Below are 22,415 nucleotides of genomic sequence, written 5' to 3' on the forward strand. Positions count from 1 at the left end.
TTTATCTAACAAAAAAATAAATTAAAAACCAAGAAACTTTTGCGAAGACACTAATGCGAAAAACTTAATAGTTTCTCCGCAAAAGCTGATGTCCGCCTATTTTTGACGCCGTCCCACTGTGCGCCGCTGCAATTCAATCACATTTTCATCCTTTCCTAGTTGCATGTAATCAACTTTCTTGCAAGATTTATCTAATCTTCAAACCAGTAAGTACATAGCGTAAGCATCGCACCCATAAAACTTCATATTTCGTTCTTCTTTGATAGCGCGATGTTTGCACGCCCTAACAGAAACAGATCGCTTGCGTGATAGAAAGGTTCGAAACCAAGATAAAATGGGAACTCGCTTCATTACTTCCCATTGTACTATTCTACGTCAACCATGCATTCGTGCCCGAGACACAGACCTTCACACCTTGCTTCACACTGTTTCATCGTGACTTCTTTGCAAGATTTGACCAACCCCCGAACACTCTACAAACATCGCAAGCATAAAACTTGGTACGTATGTCGTGATGTCGTTCCTGTTTCTCCACGATGAATTTAGTCAACAGTTCACATACGGAAAATCGAGGAAAGGCTCGTGTGAAAGGTTTAAAACCAGGCTAAAATGAAAACTCGTTTCATGGGCCATGGCTTACCGTTGTTGATGGTCATCATGGTTATTGAACAGGAAGATTTTTCAATTATTCACCTTAAGGCAGGTAGCGCCATTTATTAGAGATTAAAAATGACAAACAACCCCCGCAAATCATTAACTAATAAATATCTACACATCGATTATCGATGCCATCGGGAGAAGATTCACGGATTCAACAGTTTCAACACATTCTATGTTTGCGTTCGATGTTGTCAGCCCAACTGCTCGAAAAAAACTGTGTTCCGAGTAAAGCAAAACTTCATCGAGTAGAAACTTTGAATGGAATTGTTTAAGGTGAAACTAGCAGTCATCGATTCTGCCAATTTCAGAAGCAGTTTTTTTTTTGTTTGAAACAAAAATTCTGTTTATAAAAATATATTCGTTGTGTTCAGATTGGTAAGAAGAATGCAGTATTTACATTTTTACAAACAGAACCCCACTGGGCCCAAAAACTGCTTCCGAAATTGCGCTCTCCGACGAAAAGTCAATGATTGCTAATTTCCCGTTAAGGATAAACAAACCTACTTGCTGAACCGGCGTGAGACACGAACCACAACCCATTTCTAATGGTTCGTAAATTAGCTAAAGTGATTTTTAACATTTTAGCTTTTAAATTTTGATCAAATAAAATCACAATATTTCAATTTTTAGCCAGATACCACATGGACAGTTTAGTGGGTGGTAGGGGGTATGGAAATATCCACGCTTGTCCACGGAAAGGAAGGAGAAGAAAATATCCACATGAACAAGTTACACTGAAGTCGCATTTTACGCGGTTTTTTACGCGACTATTTTTACGCAAATTTCGGAATTTACGCGGTTTTTTACGCGAATTTCGGAATTTACGCGTTATTTTACGCGATTTTCGGAATTAACGCGTTTTTTTACGCGCATTTCGGAATTTACGCGTTTTTTCGCAATTTTCGGAATTTACGCGGGTGTGCTCAAAACGTCTATTTTTTCGCGTAGTGTTAAAATCCACAAAGTTTTTTTTACGCGAAATTTCGGGTTTTTTTTGTCTCTTTTACGCGAATTTTGGAATTTACGCGGTTTTTTTACGCGAATTTCGGAATTGACGCGGTTTTTTACACGAATTTTGGAATTTACACGGTTTTTTACGCGGTTTTGATTTACGCGGGACGTATCCTTCGCGTAAAAAGCGACTTGAGTGTATTTGTAATACAAAAAATAAAAATTTACAGCATAAAACCCTGCAAGCAAAATGTGCAGGACGATAGTTTTTAAAGGATTTTCTTCTAAGTGTCATGTCAGTTCGTCAGTGTTTTAGCTATGCCTGTTCAACTAGTGATATCAGCATGAATCATTTTTAAGCTCATAGGGTAACCAACCTATTTTGGACCCCATCAGGAGCTGTACATAATTTGGACACTTCCATTTGATTTTGCTGTAAGTGTCCAAATTATGTATAGCTGCTGATGGGGTCCAAAATACGTTGGTTACCCTATAATGTTTCATTTTCATCTCCTGAGGTACAAGTTAATTTAAACATGTACACCAAGAATTACCAGAGAATATATTTTTTGTTGGAAGGATTAGGCCTGTGTTAATAGCGCTTTCCAGTTACGTGTGTCTTGGTGCTTGAAAATGAGGCAAATTTATGCGAACAATTGACAATTTGAAGAATTAAAAAAAAATCATGTAGGGTATGTTACTGCTTCGTCGTAATTGCCCATTTCAAACTATCCAACACAAATTATTAAAACTATCAGTATTTTTATGGCACACAATGCAAAACTAGTTAGTCCCTAATATTTTAGTTTGTTGTCTATCATACGCGATCAATCAAAGTGAGCTGAGATCTATTTAAATGCTTTTTATCATTAAAGAAGTCCTACCAGCCAAATTTCCTACGTTTTTTCGTGTGACGAAGAAGAAAATATCAACTGCTCATTTTAATTTCCGTCATTCATAAATGAAAACAACTCACGCGAGGCATTGTCAGCCAGGAAAACTTGCCTGACCTGCAGAAATTTTGCAGAATAACATTTGTTATGCCGTCCTACACAAATACATGCGCGTTAGCTTAGTAAAAATTGTTGTGATTTTTAGTTCGGACGATGAAAAATTTTGATGGACGGATTTTAAAACGGTACGACGAATTTAAGAAATAAAGTCGGTTGCGTAATTTCAATAATACCTATGCATTAATAATTGCTTTTCAGTGATTTCTAAGTTCACGGATCGGAAGGTAAATGTGTTTTAGTCAAATCAGCACAAGAACTTTTGGAGTATTAATTAAATCCATCCAACAAATGATGAAAATGAGAATGGCTTTACTTACTACGACGGGAATTAGAAATAAATCCTATATAAACAAATGAAATTCTTTCCCCACATCAGTATTCCAAAATGCTGCATTTTAATCAACGATGGCCGACATCAGTTCAGAAAGCCCGATTTATTTTTATAAGAACACCATCTATATCCAATATACGGCATGTCAACGGGTAGTAGAGAAGCAAGAGCCCAGAGCTCCTGCTTATACAGACGTCTTCCAAATCGGTTTATTCACTGGTTTTCCCTCAATTCTTTATTTGTCCCTATTTTTAATCCTAATGATTTTACATTCTTGACCAACAATGTACTCGAACCCCAGAAACATTCAACTTGCAACTTGCACTTTTCCTCTTGGAGACTATTATCGATGAGATGTTTTTCGTTCGTTTGTAATACCAAAAATCAAGATAAAATTGACTGAAATTAGTCAAGCTTGTATGTCCAAAACCCACTAGGAAATTGCCAATTTAATGTTAAGTGCGCGGAATTGGGACAGCTCACGGTAATTCCTGTGCTGTGCAGCCGATGAGATGAGAACAGCGGGCCACGGGGGAGATAACCTCTATTCGTCGAACTGTGTTTATTGCTCGCAGCATCATCTTCTAGCTCTCTCCGATCGCCAGTAAGAATATAATAAGCATTAGCTATGATCTTCGATGAGTCAGTTATTATTCAACCGTCGTCGGAGCTAAGTGACTATAGATTTGCGGAACGAGAGGACTAACAATCAAAGTGATAACAATGAAACTACCAGATTCGACAGTAAATCTTTTTCTAATCAGTCTATTGTTGATTTTGTGCGTTGACTTTTCACAAGCTGGCCGGCACAGCAAACGCAAAAGCAGGCGTTATAACGACGTGCATATCGAAATCTATCATCCGAAGGGCTTGATGGTGTGGTATCCGGCAAAACCGGGAGTTGTCCTGTTTGGAATAGAAATCAACCTTAACTCAGAGTCGTTGACATCCTGCGATGTTTGCTTGAACACCACGGAGAATTCGTACGGGAAATTCATTCTACGAGACGATGATGCTATCGTTCGTGGAGGAGATCATCTGGAGTACAAAGTAATCAAACAGAAAACCAACGGAGAAGCGTATGTTTCCAAAAGGGATGAATTTTTTGTTTCCGGTAGGTTGAATGCTTATGGATTAGGTTTAAAAAATCAATACAATTATTGTTTTCCAGAGAGCCGTATCATACCTCAACCGGTTGGATGCCCTCGAAGCAGCGAACCAAACAAACCTGACAATAATATTACCATGCTACAGCAGAAAGTTACGGTTCTGGAGCGCGTAGTATCAGACGTGTTTCAACATTGCAACAACATTACGCGTTCCAGCAAGAACTTGTATCTGAATTTGCGTCCGATGGATACCCGGTTGGATACGAAAGGACTCTTTAACTACACCCTCAGCATGCTGAAGGATATGATGCCAAGTGTTGACTGGGATACCGTCCTCATCCATGCTTTCTTCTACGACAATGGCATCGCTTTTGAGGTTAAAACATTCGTCGATAAGCTGATAGTGCTGGAGATATCGAAAGATTTTACACAAATTCTAATCAGCGATCTGGATGATCTGGATGGGGCGACCACGGATAACGAAATCGAATTGTACGACTCTTGAGAGTAGGAGGCGGTCGCGTAAGGCCTCGTTTGAATGTTTGAAGTTTTATATGTTTTATGACCTAATGTTCGAAGTTTTCAATTGAAAAATATAACTATAGTAGGCAGACACGCGCTAAAAATAAAAACTGTTTTTCTAAGTTTTCAAAACAAACCTGAACCATTTCCCCATCGGATGACCAGTTTAACAGAGCTAGATATTATTCAAGCAAAGTGACTACTAAGGTGAAAAAACAGCCCAGCAGGGTTAGGGAATAAAAATCAATTCATACTTTGTGGCATCGTTTTTTTATTTTTCACTTGGATTAATCCTTTATAATTTATTTCTTGTTTTGTATCTAATTAATAATACAACATAAGTAAAGAAAAAAGGTTACTTATCATCGCTATGCTCGTTTAAATGGTTGTTTGTTTCATTTGTATTTTTTTCTTTCTTTTCCAAGATGATTTTTCCAGTTGTCGCGCGTTTGTTGCTTTTACTTTTATCGATATCTGGCTTCACTTTCACCATCCTTTTTTTAGATCCATCAATTCACCATTCAATGGTTGTTTTTTGTTTTGTTTTCAATCCTTTTGTATAATGTTTATTAAAGGTTTTTTTGTCTGCTTCGTTCTTCCAATAATGATTACCTAATTCTTACTGAGACAACATCTACAAATTTGTATGTACTTGTTTTGTTTATGTGTATTTGCGCGAGCCTAAATTTTAGTCTCGTTCGGTTCATTCATCCGCAAAGTGAATCGGAATGAGTAGTTGTATTGAAAATGTTTTTTTCTTTGTTGTGTTTTTTTATCATTTATTCGGGGTTTCTACTAATACAATATATATAGTTTGTTTCGTGTTTATTATAGCAGTCAATACTACAAGCAATCATAATTTGCTTGTTCAGTTTACGCTTCAATCCTTCCTTTCTCGTTTTTTTTTCTCTTTCGATTTGATCATCCACTGCCGATGCTTCTAATGAGTATCGAAACTGTTGTTTGTTATTTCACGATAAAAATCATGATTAGTGAAAAATATACATGCATTCGTCGTTCGACTAGTGATCGATTCTTAGGTGTTTAAAAAACATTTAGTCTTTTATTCCATCTTTCGCTTCTTGGCCTACTTAAGTCAAATGCAAAACATAATCTGGGTTTTTTTCTATTCAATTTCATATGATGGTCAGCTTGCCGGCAGGTTTCATGTAAAAGAAGCAACAAGGACCCAAGCAAACTGAAAATAATATTAGATAATCACAGGGTACCCTCAATCCGTTCTCAAATAATATCACAGCCCCTCAAAGTTTTGTCTGGGAGGGTGGACAGCGGGCGGTCCTACCCTAGCATACGACACTTTGAAATAACGGATATGGGGGGTGGGATAATTGCCTGCCATGCATGCATATGCGGGAGGTCTGAATTAAATCACAATTTTTATTTATTTGAGAAAACAAAAACACGATTATATGTGTGGAGTTTCACACGAAAATGATATTATTCATCTGCATTTGCTTGCACCTACCGTCTGATCACAGACTGCACACAGACACTACGTGATGAACGAGGAGTCTTAAATCGTCCCGCTCGATAATAAATTTTGTTGTCGATAAACGTCGTTTGTATCTTCAAATACGGCTGTGTAATATTCGTTTTTGATGTCAAATGTGAGATTTTTTAACAAACTTTTCGGCGGTATGGTATTTGTTTATGGCACGCGTTGTTTACAGCAGTTTTGGTCTAGTAAATGACTATTATATTGCCTAGGTATTGCTTGGAATGACGGCACATATCACAAACTAACATTTACCCCATCATCCGCAAAGGGTGCGCTAAACCTGTTCGTCGAGATTTGACTGAATGCCCAGTGTTGAGATCTGTATAGTGACTTCTACGGTGTTAGGATTTGAACCCTGGTCCTCGACGTGAGAGGCGTGAATGCTAACCACTACACCGGGACTTACCCCTCAGGACATCCTTTCCGTATACGCTTACTTAAGATTCCGAAATTGATTTCCGAGTTTTTCCAAAGATCAAAAGGTTTCGTTTACATTTCGCAGTTACACCTTTTTGAAAAGTATACGTTAAGTACATCTACGAAATATGGTATAGCAATAGCACATCTTTCACTTGGCAGATAGCATTGTTTTACTGTCTCTCGCATTTTTTCAGAGTTGCCAGTCATCTTGAAAGAATCTTTTTGGTTATGTAGTATATTTATCAGGCCTATGACAGGAAGCCATGTTTTAGTGACTAGAATCACAGCTCGCTCCCCACACGCTTTACACGAAGCTGAAACTAATACATATTCACTTAACCTAAGCTGGTGCGTACGCTTCATGGACACTCCCTTATCCGAGGCAAGGTTTGTTGTGGGCTCGAAACGAGGCGGGCTCAAAATTTGTGTCACAAACAAACCCTGCGCATTCATATAGGGATGCATTTTGACAATGAGTTTCGCTCAGCCCTGCTTCGCCTTGTTTTGTTTTTTTATTTATCGTTTATTTATCGATGGATCGTCGTTTTCTTACCACGTGCGCGACTGTATCCCAAGTTAGGAGCGGCGTACAACAGCGACTGATCCGAAGCGGGCGGCTGATCCATAAAACGCTGTGTCTCGCTAGCTAGGACTCTAGTTAAACCGCCACGCGCGTATGTTCTGGCAAGAGAGCTGCAGAAGACGAAGGTCGAGGTTGCAGCCAAGAAGCGCGATGACCGAAGACGGGGTTCTATTGCGGGAACGACATACAAGTATCATATCTATTACAGTGGCGGCAATAAAACAGAACATGGAGTTGGAAAACGAATAAGGCGTGTCATTAGATGGAGGCCCGTCAATGACCATCTAAGCGTGTTGAGGAAGAGTTCTATGAGCTTCTCGAAAAGACATATGGAGAGTGCCCAGGGCATGACATAAAGATAGTCATCGGGGATATAAATGCACGGGTCGGTCGCTAAGAGTTCTTTCAACTTGCTGCTGGTAGAGAAAGCCTCCGCTTTAACACAAACGACAATAGCCTGAGGCTAATCAAGTTCGCTGCAGCCAGAGGAAATGCACCTAACTGCAGTATCTATTTTGCTCGATTGGACATTCCGAAGCATCCCTGAAAACAATGAAGATGCCTGTTTTTTTTTGCACGTCGGAGACGTGCCGTCCTTCCAGGGACCGAACGTCGATTTGGATCACTATCTCGCAGTAAGCAAGCTTCGCGCCCGGTTGTCCAACGTATTCAAATCGAGACCAGCGAGGAAGATACGACAGAACATTCGGTGGTTATCAACGGAAGAAATTACTGCAAAGTACTCTCGGAAAAGTGATGAGCGGATCGGCGAACAAGCTGAAGGGAATCTTAACGGGCAGTGGAGGCACACCCACGATGCGATTAGTAGTACAGCGCGAGAAATGATGGGTACTACTGCCACTGACGAACTGACGTGACACGGGCGTTTCATTTTTGACTCACAAGATCTTGCAAGCAAACGACCACTTGCAATGAGTGGTTTGACGCAGAGTGCCAACGAGTAACTAGCGATAAGAATCGCGCCAGAGCTCATCTTGGCTGCAATTGTGCTACCCTATAGCAGAGATGCTTGAGCCGCCGAAAAGAGACCTTACCGTCGTAAGAAACACCAAAATTGGGAACGCATTCTTTCGGAGGAGAAGAAACATTCTAAAAAAGATGAATGGTATGTGCAACATCAAGAAGGGAAATCCTTAAAATCAGAGGTGGCAAGGCGTTGGAAACAACATTTCGATGCACTGTTGAATGGTGAACAAGATGGAGCTGTCAAATGCTGTAGCAGGATAATGATTACGGATAATAGTCAAGTTGTGGATCCACCAACTTTGGACGAGGTTAATAAAGCAGCTAGAGAGCTGAAAAACGGCAAAGCAGCTGTAAAGAACGGTTCCCTGCTGCGCTTAATAAAATCGGTAGCGAATTCCTGTATTGTGCAAGCCAACAGATTACAATAAAGGTACGGACTGAAAAGGAAATACCTAAGAACTGCTTGGAAGGTCTTATATGACCTAATTAGAATAAGGGCCATCAGCTCGATTGCAACAACTATTGGGGAATTACTCGCTTCACTCTGTATGCAAAATTCTCTGCTGCATCTGGTTTCATAAACTAAGACCCATGCAGGAAACCTTTGTTGGCGAATAGCAGAACCGTTTTCGAAAGGGACGCTTCAGTTTTCTAACAAAACTGATTAGGCAGACACGTGCTATCCTTGGCGGTTCAAAATCAAGCATCAGAATAGCGGGTTGGTTAACGTATTAATGCGTGACGCATGGTTTGAAACAAGGCGACAGACTGGTGAATTTGCTGTTCAAAATTGCATTGAAAAGTGTTATTCGAAGGGCAGACGTACAGAGAAGCGGTACCCTCATCACGGAATCTCACATGCTCCTAGGGTTTATGGACGACATCGATATCATCGGTGTTAACCGTAGAGCTATGAAAGAGACGTCAACGCATCTTAATGAGAAAATGGCGAGGACATTCTACCAAAACAAAGTGTATTGTGGCTGGTTGAGAGCGTGGTTGCCCTTCAGGTATTGGAATTGCGGTGGCGATAGATGCAGATACTTTTGAATTGGTCGACGAATTTGTCTAACTTGGTAGGTAGGTTAGTGACATGTGACAATGATATGAATCGTGAAGTAAAATGGCGGATAGCGGCTGCCAATAGGGTCATCTTTGGATTGCGTAGCCAGCTAAGGTCCCGTGGCCTGCATTTCCGTACGAAAATCGCGATCTATAAGATGCTACTTCGCCCAGTGGTGCTCTACGGTCATGAAGCGCAAACGTTGACAGAGAGAAACCGACGAACTCTTGGCGTTTTTTAACGTAAGATCCTGCGATCAATTCCAGGCGGCATATCAGAAAAATGAGTGTGGCGCAAGCGCAGATGTGGATATTGTGAAGCGACTAAAACACGACAGGCTGCAGTGGGCTGGCCACGTAGTAAGAATGCTGGATGAGCGACCAGCAAAAACACAAAATTCTGCAAAGAAGCCGACAGAGGTCCACGTTTTCGAAGCAGGCCACGTGCCCGTTGGCACTATTGACGAGGAAGCTAGAACGGGCGGATGTTAGGAGCGATTGAAGAATGGCAGCCAACGACCGATAAGGCTGGCAACGGATCCTAAATTCAGTATTAATTCGATAACCGGATTGTCGTCGAGAAAGTAAAGTAAAGTAAAGTAAGTAAAGTGAAAGTGAGGGCAGAAGATCTGTGATCATTTCAGTTTGATTGTTGATCATTCCTGGTAAATCAAGAAGTAACATGGCTGATAGAGTGCAATGTTTATCATTCGGTAAAAATATAGAAAAACAATCCCGGACCGTAATCAAACGTCCAGCCATCGGATTCCACATGAAACTAACTTTCTATTAACGAGAAAAGATCGATTTTATCCCAACGAAATCCGGTTATATTGATTTTTACATCGAGAAAACTAGTGTAAAACGCTTTTAATCTGGCCAAAACTGTTAGAAACATACAATTGCCATAAACAAACACCACTCGATGCGAATGTTTAACAAAATATCTTTCTTTTGACTTTAGAAAACTGAATCTAGCTAAGCGGCATTTGGATTTGAGATACTTATAGCGAATTTGTTTATTCAACCAGGGCAATTAGATTAGACTTTTTTCCCCTAAAAGATCCCCTTTATGTCATGCGTTGACAGTATTGCTATAAAGTTTTGAGTTCAAAACAGCTGGTGAGGAATATTTTACCGTGCCATTCTTGAGACACGGAAAATTGCTTTGCGCTGTGTCTGTGTGGTCTGCGGTTTGATTGTTTGAATATAACTAAGAGTGGTAGCTGTAATGGAGTCCTGTATGACTTTCAATAAGTTATGCTGCTACGGTCAGTAATCAAAATTGGATTCGTTTTTTTTTTATTCTACGTAGTTGACCGAAGTTCACTGGATTCATGCAGTTCGTTCAATCAATAATAATAATTGTTATTTTTGCTTTTTGTTTTAATATGCTACGATCCGCGTGTTTCGCCGTATTTTATGGATTCGGTAAAATATTGTAATCAATAATTATGTGTTGTTTCGCCGGTTACGCGCTATTTTCGCATTCAGATATTTAAAATTTCTGATATTCTTCGAAGTTAAATCGAGTAGATACTATTTGTTTCGTGTAATTATTTTTCTTCTATATTGTTATCTACAGACATCATCGGGTTTAAATGCTTCTGTCATTGATTAGATTTCCGAAGTGTGGACGTTTAAGTGTGAGAGAAATAAAATCTGTCGACTTACGAGTGGCAGGCGTTGAGCATTAACCAGGTGAAATATTTCCCTTTTGTAGATGTTGTATCTGACAATGCAGATTTATTTTATACGGCAGTATTCTTTGTTGTTTATTGAACGTATGCTTGTTTAACAGTGGCAGAATTTAACTTTTCTTATCGTGTCCATGTATACTGCTTAAGCTATGTCCGTCTCGATTGTGGACATTTTATATTCGGAAACTCTTGACCTGTTCTTGAAGAGTAAAGTGTGTTCTCTTGTTGCAAGTCCACGAATCAATTCAATAATCATAAAAGGTAAAATGATTCTAGAATCAAATAATATAATCAATTATTTTTAAGTGAAACTAATAACAACCAATTTGTTGAAATTTTATTTTCCTACGATACTGTGGATTAAAATCGACAGTGGACAACATTGCTTCTTTCTACTGCATTTGCAATTTCTAGGTGTATCCAAGAATTTCTCGGAACCGAACAAATGATATATTCTCTATGAAAGTCAAATCTCTTTATGGCCGCACTTGTAATGGTAATAAAGATTTAACGATACCAACTGATTCGTTATCCAGATCACACACTTTACCATTCAAATCTGCGACAAGTTAAATGAACATCAAATGGTATAACGCAACCGTGGCTTGAAACAGACGACGTATGTACCTGTCTTAAAAACAAACAAATTTTAGTTTTTAGCCAGGTTTTTCCAATCAACTTCAAACGCATATAGGCCTCCGCACGTGTCTCGTTGTTACTGCTCGAAAATGTACTCCCCCGTCCGACGACCGTCGCGTCCGGCGTCGGAACCGGAATTGAGCGTGTTGGTTGCCAGTTATTGTGTACTCGCGAAAATGGTCACAGTTTTATAAACTGCCAGTTGTGGCTTGTGGGTTGTCCTAGAATCTCACGGTTTGTTGTATAATAGTAGATAGTACGAAACAAACAAAAACACACTCACGACGACCGAGCAGGATTCTCCTATAATGCATACGTAACATCCACAATTCAAATTGCAACATTTTCTATGTATTTGCTTTGCACTTCGTCAGTTCCGAAGGCTGTTTTGACTAATTCTATTGTAAATTGCTGGTTCCTATTAAGACGCAAAGATTAAACTTAAAAAAAACGCTACTAAATATTAAAATCACAAAATCGCTTTGAAAGGTATGCATTTCAATAGGTTAATATAAAAAGATATGAATAAAACGTTTGTAAATTCTTATATACCGATAACAAAATCCAGCTTACATTCACAAAATTGCAACCTTCTTCGTATTGACTCTCTTTTCGCTAGCACAGATTTTTTTCAGTGAGATTTTCAATTTAATCATCTTTCTTCTCGTGGTATTGTTAAATAAATCAAGCTCAAAAGTGCACTGAATTTTATTCAGTGTCGCGAATAGCATTATTCTAGGCTTTGCATCTCTTTCCTCTCCTATTCAAATATCGCACTGGTGCGTGTGTGTGGTGGTTGCCCTGATGTAAAACAGTTCCCCAAAGCTAAAAGTAGGGTATAATAGTGTGCACTATTTCTTCAAATTGCAAGAGCTGTCCGAAGTAAACTGTCCGTACAGCGCAGTACAGTAACAAGCGCCGAAAAAAGTTTCCTCCTCGGAAGATACGGGCGATAGCGGTCTTCAAAACAATCCAATTCCGGTCGCAGCTGGAGCAGCAGCATGGTCACTCGTCGTGGACGGATGCCACCCCTGTTCGCGTCGCTGTTACTGCCGTTCATGGACAACCACCGTTCGCCGCTAACTCATCATCACCAGCAGAATACGGACAGTTCGCCCGAATGCTCGTTACTGTGTCTCCACGTGGTCACTGATCGTGCCTTCAGCTGTAACGAAAAAGGGGAAGAGATGTTTTAAAATGCTGGCAAAATTATCATTAGATTCTACTGTCAGTGCGCAATTTATTTGTACAATTTCTAACAAATATTACACACCAACTGGTATTGTCATTCAAAAATCCCCTTTCACTCTCAATGCCCTAGATCCTTGACGTGTAACAGTTTTGAGACCGAAAAACACTGTACAAAGTTTTAACAATGATGTTGCTGCTGGACGCAAATGATCTTGATGTTGTTCGGCATCGCTTTTTAATAATTCACCCAGGCAATAGTTCTGATGCTCGGGATGCAGATATGGTAACTTTGTGTTCCTGTTCGATAATCATGGGTAACTGAAGTAACCTTATGTGTACGTCGAAGTGGGAAGAGCGAATACCCAAACGCCACATAGTGTAACCCGCAACACTTTATCGTTCAAGGCGAAGAAATACCTGGCCAAAATGGATATTTTCGTCGTGGCCTGCTGTATCTGATCAGTAGACCTCTAAAAGATGCAGCTTAAGGTGCTCGTACGACCCTTTTTGCCTGCGAAACACGAGTCGGGGTTATACAGGATGACGAAAACGAAACCTGCTTGACGCTGGACAGTAGCCAATGGCAAGGGATCGGGTATTTTACACCCACAACCAATAAATTAGGCGATGATGTCAAATATCTCCCACACCAAGCTCCCGAAGAAGGTCTTATGACTGCCGACCAACGAGAAAGGAATGTCCAAGCAACGGAGAGATACACAGTACAAAGTGCTTGCCGAAAGTTGTCGTCATCATCAAGAAATATCACTCGAAGGAGGATGTGATCTTTCAACCGGAGCTGCCCTCGGCATATTATGCCAAGACTGGAGGAAATGGACGAAGATAAACGTTGTACCGAAGGCCGACAACCCGCCCACACTCTCCCTGCTGCGACCGAAAGTAAATTTTGGACGAAACTCAAACGGAGGTTCTACCCCAATAACATAATAGCCAAATGAAGAAGCAGTTCATCGTCAAGGCTACAGAAGGGCTAAAAAACATGCTGGCATCCATCTATTTATCTAGAAAGTTAAATGAACGTAGGGTAAAAGGAAAATTTGTTACGTTGAATTGTGTTGTGTACTTTTTTCATCGCCAAAATGCCAGCTGTTCCCCACGTGACATCAACATCATCTGCCCAAGCAGAAATTTAACATTATTTGCGTTCCCGTAGTGGTTTTCATAACCAATTTCAAAAAAACGTTAATAAAACTATGAGCTCCACTAAAACCTTCTGATGACTACTATAAAACTTCCTTTTGACCACAGGCCCACTCTTCAGAAGGTTTTTATAGCCTCTTGAAGAGTCAAGCCAGAAGCTCAAGTAGGTTTATTACGCTCTGCTAAAAGCAGCAATAAAACCGATTATGATTATCGCTGCTTGATGGCAACCGCCATAATCTAATGAAGGCTCGAGCTAAATCACCCAGACAGCTTCATTAACTCGAAAATATATAGGCGTGAGCAGAAAAGTTAAAATCAGATCGTCCTGATCGATTTGATTTGCAGCGACCATAATAAAATATCCGAAAGGATATATAATAAATTGTGTCAGCAGTTTCCCTAGTTGTGCAGCATATGCGCATTAAATTTTATCGTGCATGTTGGCATAATAAGCGGCCAAAATTTACGGACCATCAAAATTTTGCAATTTTCGAAAACCAGTTTAAAGAAAATAAATAAATTCAATTAGTCAATCTTAGTTTCTACCGAAATCATTCTAGCAGCATTCTGGCATAAAAACCGACTGATAACTTCTTTTCTGCAACTCACAGTTTGCTTGTTGTTTGGCGACCAAAATGAATGCTAGAAACGGCAGTATGGCCTCACTTAAAAAATGATTTTGGTGCTGAATTTTCATATTCTTCATAATAGCCGCAAGAAATCTGTTTAGCTAGGGTGTTCCTATAGGTATTAATAGCACCATAGAACTAACCGTTTTATTGCGATTTGACAAACAACCACAATAAGATCAACTTTGATTGGTGATCCATATTGTATTACTACACCCCACTTATACAACGTTTATAAGCCTCCAACCAGTTTTATCGTAATAATATAAGCAACTATAATAATTTTGCTTAATATACAGTTTTATTGTGATTTTATAACTAGCTATGGAAGTTATAACTATGAAAGTTTTTGACTTGTATCGGCGTGATTTTCACCAAGGGTAGCCAATTCCTAGGTTTTGCAAATAACTTTGATATCATGGCCAAGAGCTTTGTGATAGCGGGGGTAATCTACACCAGACTAAAAGTGGAATCTAGGAAGATTGGGATAAAAATAAATGCGTTGAAGACCAAATGCATGAAAGGAAGAGACTTAAAGGAAACAAACGCGCGCCTTTCTCGGATGGTAACCATTGCGGGCGACCACCTTAAAGTGGTAGATGAGTTCGTGTATTTGCTAGTGACCGCGAACAACAAGACTAGTAACGAGATACAGCGGTGCATTCAACTGGGAAATCGGGCCTGTTTTGCTCTTCGCAAAACGGTACGATCAAGAAGCATACGCTGTACGAAGCAGACAATGTACGAAACCCTTATTAGACCAGTAGTTCTTTATGGACTTGAAGATGGTACGCTGCTCCCGGAGGACATACGCACCTTTGCCGTGTTCGAGTGGAAAGTGCTGTGGACGATATTTGGCGGAATATAAACTGAAAGCGGTGACCGATGGAGGCGTATGAACGACACTGCGACGAAAATAATTCTTAACAACCCCACCAGCATCAGGAACATAGAGGTCAACGTGCAGAATGACTCGACCAGGACGAAAGCGATTTGCAACTTCTGCGATGCCTAGGAAATTGCACAAGCATTATATATTCACACTCCGGTAAATGCTTCAGAAATATTGAGAGTACAGTTGATTTCGAGGTAGCGGACGATGCAGTCGAATGCGAAGAGATGCCAGATAATGAAAGAATACGGAGCACGAAGTACGGAAGCTGCGGAGCCGATTTTTGTGAAAACATGGCTTTTGTTACCGAAAAGTTTATCCTTGTTTAATCTTGGATTTTGATAGATTGGAACAAGTGAATCAATCAAGCAGAGCTAATTTACATGATGCGGATGCTGCTATAGCTTTATAGCAATTTTTATCATGATCGTCACGATCGAATAAGTATCTACCTGTTTGGGTCTTGTAAACTGCGAAATTAACCGATTTCAGTGAAGTGATGTTAAATGGATGCCAAAATTGACACTCCAAACGATGTATTTAATGCTTGAATGAATCAAATGCTCCGCAAATGATGGATATTCAGTTCAAGCCTAGATAAAAAAAAGTCTTGATGCTGATATAAAGCGTTATTATTTGGCAGATGTCTTACATTATTGACAATTTTAATCGCAATTGTTTGATGGTAGGGTAGATGCTCCATTAGTCGCGCCACTAAGCACAATATAACTTCATTTTTCTTATTTATTGAGGTATATGCGACAATTAATGCTTATGGGATATAAATTTATCAAATACAAGGTATTTGTCACAAGGCAAGACAATTGCTTTCGTTGTACGAGAAGCTTTATAAATAAAAAATGAATTTTCCGATTCAATTATATTGTACCAACAGTTGCGCTAATATTTCCTTAACTAAGTTTGGTGTTCCTTTAATTGTGTGATTCCATATACATTGCTAGGTTACTAAGTGAAAAAACATCGTAGCAAAACTATAGAAATGAGCGCCTATAGTTGTGCGCTCCAACTGCGCGTATAGTTGCGTTAGATTTTGGAAAATTGGCATTTGAGCAAATAATGCTTCAATTTTAAATGGTGTAGTGTAACTGCCAATACTTCTAAGAACCTGTTTTATATAATGAACGTAATTGCTTTATTTAAAATGCTACGGTGACGAAAACATGCATTAATAATGAATAGTAGCGCAACTATTGATACTACCACAAATATTGGATCAACTACCCTATCACCACAATATGTAACATATAATCCCAGTAAAAAAGAAAAGAATTTCTTGAGCGTTGTTCCTATTCCTTTATGTTACTTCAAGTAATCTACATTATTTTGCAAATTAAATGAGCGCCGTTTTGTCAGCATTTAAGAAGAAAGGAATCGTCATCGATTCTGTAAATTTCAAAATTAAATTTTTTATTTGAAATATATTTTTGTTCATGAAAATATATACCCCCTGTTTAGATTAGCAAGAAGAATGTACTGAATACATTTCCTTAAACAGAACTTTTGTTTTGGGCCCAAAAACTGCATCTGAAATTCGAAAAGTTAATGACTGCTCATTTCCCTTTAAGCATGTTAAGCTGCTTATTTGTAATAAACAACAAAGCTTCCAATTGAAATTTTCTTTCCACTGTGCACTGTTGTAATGCTAAGTTCTCCGTATTGGGGAGAATTGTATTCATTGAGAGCGAATTAATATTACACAATTCCATCTTTTGGCTTCGAAAATATTTTCTGCTTTCCATTCCAGACAACCGATAAGTTGAAGGTGGCACCAATGGCAACAAGCTCAGTAAACACATCATAACAAGCGTGTTCCACGTTTTACACAAATGAACATCACACCATCTTAGTAGGTGTCTAGACTGATATGCGATTACATTATAGTTTGATAGCAAAAATAATCGCCTGTGAAGCTGTGAAGCAAAAGTTTATGCCACAAATAAAATGCAAAATTCGTTCACCTTTCACGCTATACTATTGCATGATGTTAGATGGACACAAAAATTATTGATGAAAGTTATGTTTTAGACATAAAATAGTAGGTCAACAAAACTGCACTCCGTGCGGTCATTATACTGTTATGAGATTTCGAGCAGTACGCTGCTAGGTAAATCTCGAAAATAACGAGACAAGCTATGAAAACATAATATTTTAAAAGGTGAAAGCCATTTGGTTCGCATTTGGTCATTTGGTTAGTTCGAGAAATGAAAAAACCTGTGGTGAAGCACTCCAGCGCAACAAATTTTCAACATCTTTCATTACCATTAAAATAAATAACTGTAAATGATGAAACTGATCCAAATAGTTCTCGAAAAACGTTGTAAGTACCCAATAAAAAAATATAATTTAGGTTGTGGATACTTTTTACTACAGCACTAAATAATTACTACACCAATATATACATAGAAAGTTTATTTTTACAACACGATACAACCTAAATCACTGAGGAATTTCGCAATATCGTGCAAAAAGCAAAATCATTGGCCACAATTGACAATCGCAAATTGGACTATTCCAAAGGTCATCATAAAAACAATATATAGTGTAAATCACTGATCAATTTTCTGGTCTGATAATAAATATTTGCTACTAAAGACATCATCTATCCATGCCTAACTAATCGATTTAAAGATTGCAAATGCATATCCTCTTTGGAAACAAAAATTGAAAAAACAACGAACTGCTAAATAATAAGATAATTTACTCATCAGCAAGTTAATATGGCACTGGATATAATAAAATTAAGTATCAATTAAATTGGTTCGGTATTACGTAATTCTAACAAAAAACGCTCTTCTTTTCGTATCAGAAACGGTAAAAGAATCAAATTACAAAATTAGAAAATTTATTAGAATACAATTGGAAATGCTAACATAGTGGTAAGTATCAAACTTAACAAATAAAAATAAACATATCACATGGCGGCACACTTCCGCCCAAACCGACTGTTCGGGATGGCGTCGAAGCTGTAGATACTTACTTGCTGCATTTTGTCGAAATCTAAACATGGCCTGTGTGGCCGCTGTAGCCGCTGCTGCTGATGGCGCGGCTGCCTTCGCCGCGGAGAAACCGCACAATGAAACACTTTCGCTGGAGGACTAACAGATCGGCTAATTTCCATATTGTTGCTTGCTACCGCGGCGGTGCCGGCCATCGTCCCGCCGGGCGGGTCCTGGCCCTGCCCGAAGGCCATTCCTAGTGTGCCAGCCGCGGTTACCACGGTAGAGGCACCACTGCCATTACTGCCGCTGGCCGTGGAAGCATTTGTTGTACTTAACAGTGCTAGATTATTACTATTCTGCGCTGGTTGTTGTTGTTGATGATGATGCTGTTGATGATGATTATGATGCTGCGGCTGATGGCCAGTACCGTAGTTGACGGTCGCGGGACTATCACAGGGGGGTAAGCCTCCGACGCCTCCACCGTAGATTGTTGACCCACCAGCAGCTCCTCCCCCCAGGGACGAAAGTGAAGACGTCGTCGACGAGATCGACGAGGACGATGATATTCTAATGTGCTCCAGGCCACGACCGCTGTCCGTCAGGATGAGTGGCGTGGTCGAACGCTGGATAATATGGCCACGGTGTGGTTTTAAAGCTTCTAGTGGTGGTGATGTGCGAAAGTTCACCGGAGCCGACATCAGCGGCTGCTGGTGGTGTTGGTGATGATGATGATGATGATGATGATGTTGATGATGGTGATGCTGTTGTTGGTGCTGCTGATGCTCTAACAGATGACGTACCTGGAAAATAGGAAAAAAACATTATTTAATTTTTAACTTTTCCTCCTTTATCAATTAGTAAATTAAAAGCAGGTGACAGCAAATTTTTTGATACAGTGAAGAATCTGTGCGACATTAGCTAACACTTTGTACAAAATAATTCCTGCGACAGCATATTTAGATTGTGATCTGAGAATTTAAAATACTGAAAATTAAGGGCTCTGTTTGATATTTGCTGATTTGTCGGGTTGTCTAATTTTCGAAACTAATATCTAATTAAGGTGAAATTAGTCGTCATCGATTCTGTTTTTTTGTTTGAAACAAAAATTTGGCTCATAAAAATATGTTCGCTGTGTCCAGCTCCAGATTGGCAAGAAGAATGCAGTGAATACATTTCTATAAACAGGAACCCGCTTTTGGACCCGAAAACTGCTTCCGAAATTGGGCTCTTCGACGAAAAGTTAATGATGGCTAGTTTCCCGTTAAGGCCGGTTACAAAATCAGGAAATTATTGGCAAAAAATGCATCACAATCAGATCATCAGAATATCACTCAAGCTATTCCTCCTGAGGATCTCACTATCTATAAAAGCACATTATAGTACAAAGATATTGCATCGAGTTCACAACTGAAGTTTAAAACTTCCGTATCAAACTTGCAGCATTCACCCTCCAAAGCGACAGCGCACTCACCTCATCATCCGAGCTGTGCGCCAGCGAACGTTTGCGCTTCTCGAGCAAATTGTTTGAACTACACCGTTTGGACATGACTGCCCCCAGCTGGTTCGGTGTAACCGCCAAGGGCCTCAGCAGTCCGACCGTCGGTGACGTCGGTGACGTTAAGCACAGCTCGTCGGTACAATCATCGATCCCGTCGCTGCCATCGGTTTCCACCGCAAGCGCCCGGTGCTGCCGGCTGGTGATCCTCGCAATGGTTCCGATTTGATTAACACTTTCACTGCTGCCGGCACTGATACCACTGGCACAGTCGGCGCCACCTCCACCGCCATCACCACCACCGTCGCCGTCGGTTTCGCTGCCCACCTCCAGCACGCCACCGTTGATCACTTCCAGTTCCTCCTCGGAGCTGTTCTGATCGTACAGCAGCAAATGTGAAGCGGGGCCCAAAAATGCTGGCGACTCCGACGAACACGCCGTGTCGGTCGGTGAAGCTGTGTCCTGACGGGAACTGAGACCTGAAACAAGCAAGCAAAAAAATTGATATCAATTAGTAAATCGGTTCGAACTGGTGCACTTAAAATTAAAATAAAAACCGGCAGAAACGTACGCGATTCCGGTGGGGTAGAGAGTGATAGCGTAAGAAACGACAGCGAGACGCTATTTTGCAGCAAACAGTCGCACATCTTGTGGCCGGTACACGGATTTTACGACCGCTGTTTATTATTATTATTTTAAATTTTTGGCGAATGTGTGTTTGCACAGCTGATGCAATTCACGTCGACGCAAATTGGCCCTTGCGCGGAGGAGCGTCAACTGGCCGCGAACGTTTAGACCGACTGTCGCCCCAAGGAACATATAATTCCTCTTTTATAGCTTCTAACCGTTTCGATGTGCTAGTGAACACGCCTCGGCCGCCTCTATCAGCCCACAGTCAAAAAGCCGGCTAAGCATGTGTTTTGCCTCTGATTAAAACGGTGTCGGTCGGACCGTCGCGTCGCGTCGTCCGTCGGTTGTTTGGTGTGCGCACGCTCTCGTACTATAGCGTAGCTTAGGAAATGGTTTAGTGGTGATACTTACCGGCCACCGGAGCGATTCAAGTGTTAGTTCGAACGTGACTTTGGAAAGATGTGTTTAGTTTCAGATCTCGAAGTGATAAATAGCTACATGAACCATTAACAAATAGGCTACGCAGATGTGCTTTGTTTCAGCAGAACACTGTGGAGCTGAATATTATCGGAATGATTAAATTGATTCCACTGCAAATCATTCCAAATCGAATTTTATTGAAATCAAAAATGTGAACTGTCTATATAAAATAAATGATAATTGAGCCGCGATCTCATTGTGAAACTCCATTGCATTGTCCCAGACTATTTGATTGGCAGTTTTTTCACTTCTAAAGTATAAACCCATTCTGAGGTAATAACTTGTAACGTGAAGAATGCAGAGTTTCTAAATAACACTAATTGACTAGATATGAAAATAAGCAGGCAGAATTTCAATTCTCAGTTGAATTGCTAAATACAAGTCACCACTTTACTGCCACTTTTTCAGTTATTAATCAAAGCACCTTATTGATTTTTTTACTTCACGTATCTACGTAATGGCCTATAGAGAGTACCTTTGGTTCTTTTGTTACTGAGAGGGTTTATAGCGCACCGAAAAAAATTGAAAATGTTTCTGATTGAGGGCTTTTACATGGTAAGCGGCAAGCCATTAAGATTACGTAATGTAATCACAGAGGGGGTGCTGTATGGACCACTTTTCTAGGTTTGATATATATTTTTGAAATGACCTACTTGGGAAATGGCGGACTTCGAATTTTAATATAGAACTGCGTTTTTGTTAACTATATTGGAGTAAACTTTTAAAACACGAAAAATAAAAAACAATAAAAATTTATCGAGTCACTATTGAAATAATCATGAATACCTACAAGAATAAACGAATTTGCCAGTCCCATGCAAGCACGCTTCTGTTTTCCCGGCCCGGTTCGACAATCTTATACATCAGCGATTTCGTTTATTTCGACTCCAGAAATTAAAAAAAAAAATGATAGAATCTAAACGTCTCAACCGGTTAGGAATTATTGATTTCGATAAAACCTAGACCAACTTGATGCCCTAAGAGTAAATAATTTTGCAATTTTGTGTAACATTATCTTATCTTCGATCGATTTTATTACGAAAACATTGCACCTGGACAAACTGGATGTCCTGAAAGGAAAACATTCAAAAAAGGGCGCTGATTGAAGTTTTGCTCAAATTGTTGGTTAAATCAAGGTGAGTTAAAATAGGTGATCTACCCAGGTAACCAATAAGCATTTCCAATGCAATTGAAATGCAAGCCAATAAGCATTTAAGTTGCCTTAAATGCTAATTAAATACTATTTTGGTAAAATATGCGGCTACTTTACTGCTAACCCTCTTCTAGTGCTGACAAGAAGAATTTAAATAGAATTGTGGATGCCAATTAGGGCTGTCGGTATTGGGCGCTTTTGGTGAAAACCGGTATTTCGGTATTGGCGTAGAAAATACCGGTAATACCGGTAAAATACCGGTATTGGCAGATTATTCGAAATCAATAGAAATGTCGATGTATTTCAGTAAATCGTTTTATTTTCA

At 39.7% G+C, this 22,415-nt stretch overlaps 2 protein-coding genes across 3 annotated transcripts in view; one reads left to right on the forward strand and one right to left on the reverse strand.

Moving 5' to 3' along the window:
- The first annotated feature begins 3,630 nt into the window (after window positions 1-3,630).
- On the forward strand, window positions 3,631-4,818 carry LOC128743243 (uncharacterized). The gene is made up of 2 exons (XM_053839787.1): window positions 3,631-4,069; window positions 4,127-4,818. The coding sequence occupies exons 1-2, from the start codon at window positions 3,679-3,681 to the stop codon at window positions 4,567-4,569; spliced, it is 834 nt and encodes a 277-aa protein (XP_053695762.1). The 5' UTR covers window positions 3,631-3,678; the 3' UTR covers window positions 4,570-4,818.
- Window positions 4,819-4,853: 35 nt separating this feature from the next.
- Window positions 4,854-22,415, reverse strand: part of LOC128742030 (dendritic arbor reduction protein 1-like) — an 86,352-nt gene continuing 68,790 nt past the window's right edge. The window contains exons 1-4 of one of the 2 annotated variants that reach the window (XM_053838210.1): window positions 20,399-20,523; window positions 19,804-20,306; window positions 18,371-19,132; window positions 4,854-12,661 (exon numbers count right to left, since the gene is read on the reverse strand). In XM_053838210.1, coding sequence (XP_053694185.1) covers window positions 12,587-12,661; window positions 18,371-19,132; window positions 19,804-20,306; window positions 20,399-20,474 — 1,416 coding nt within the window. In that variant the 5' untranslated portion in view covers window positions 20,475-20,523 and the 3' untranslated portion in view covers window positions 4,854-12,586. Of the gene's footprint in view, window positions 12,662-18,370; window positions 19,133-19,803; window positions 20,307-20,398; window positions 20,524-22,415 lie in introns of those variants that run through there. The other variant, XM_053838209.1, reaches the window with a different exon arrangement.

This window comes from Sabethes cyaneus, chromosome 3 (genome assembly GCF_943734655.1).
Source record: "Sabethes cyaneus chromosome 3, idSabCyanKW18_F2, whole genome shotgun sequence".
Lineage (NCBI taxonomy): Eukaryota > Metazoa > Arthropoda > Insecta > Diptera > Culicidae > Sabethes > Sabethes cyaneus.

Bases quoted from the DNA above. Each gene is read 5' to 3' on its own strand.
- LOC128743243 (XM_053839787.1), top strand. From the start codon at position 3,679: ATGAAACTACCAGATTCGACAGTAAATCTTTTTCTAATCAGTCTATTG. The intron at 4,070-4,126 runs GTAGGTTGAATG...ATTGTTTTCCAG, and splicing joins GGATGAATTTTTTGTTTCCG to AGAGCCGTATCATACCTCAA.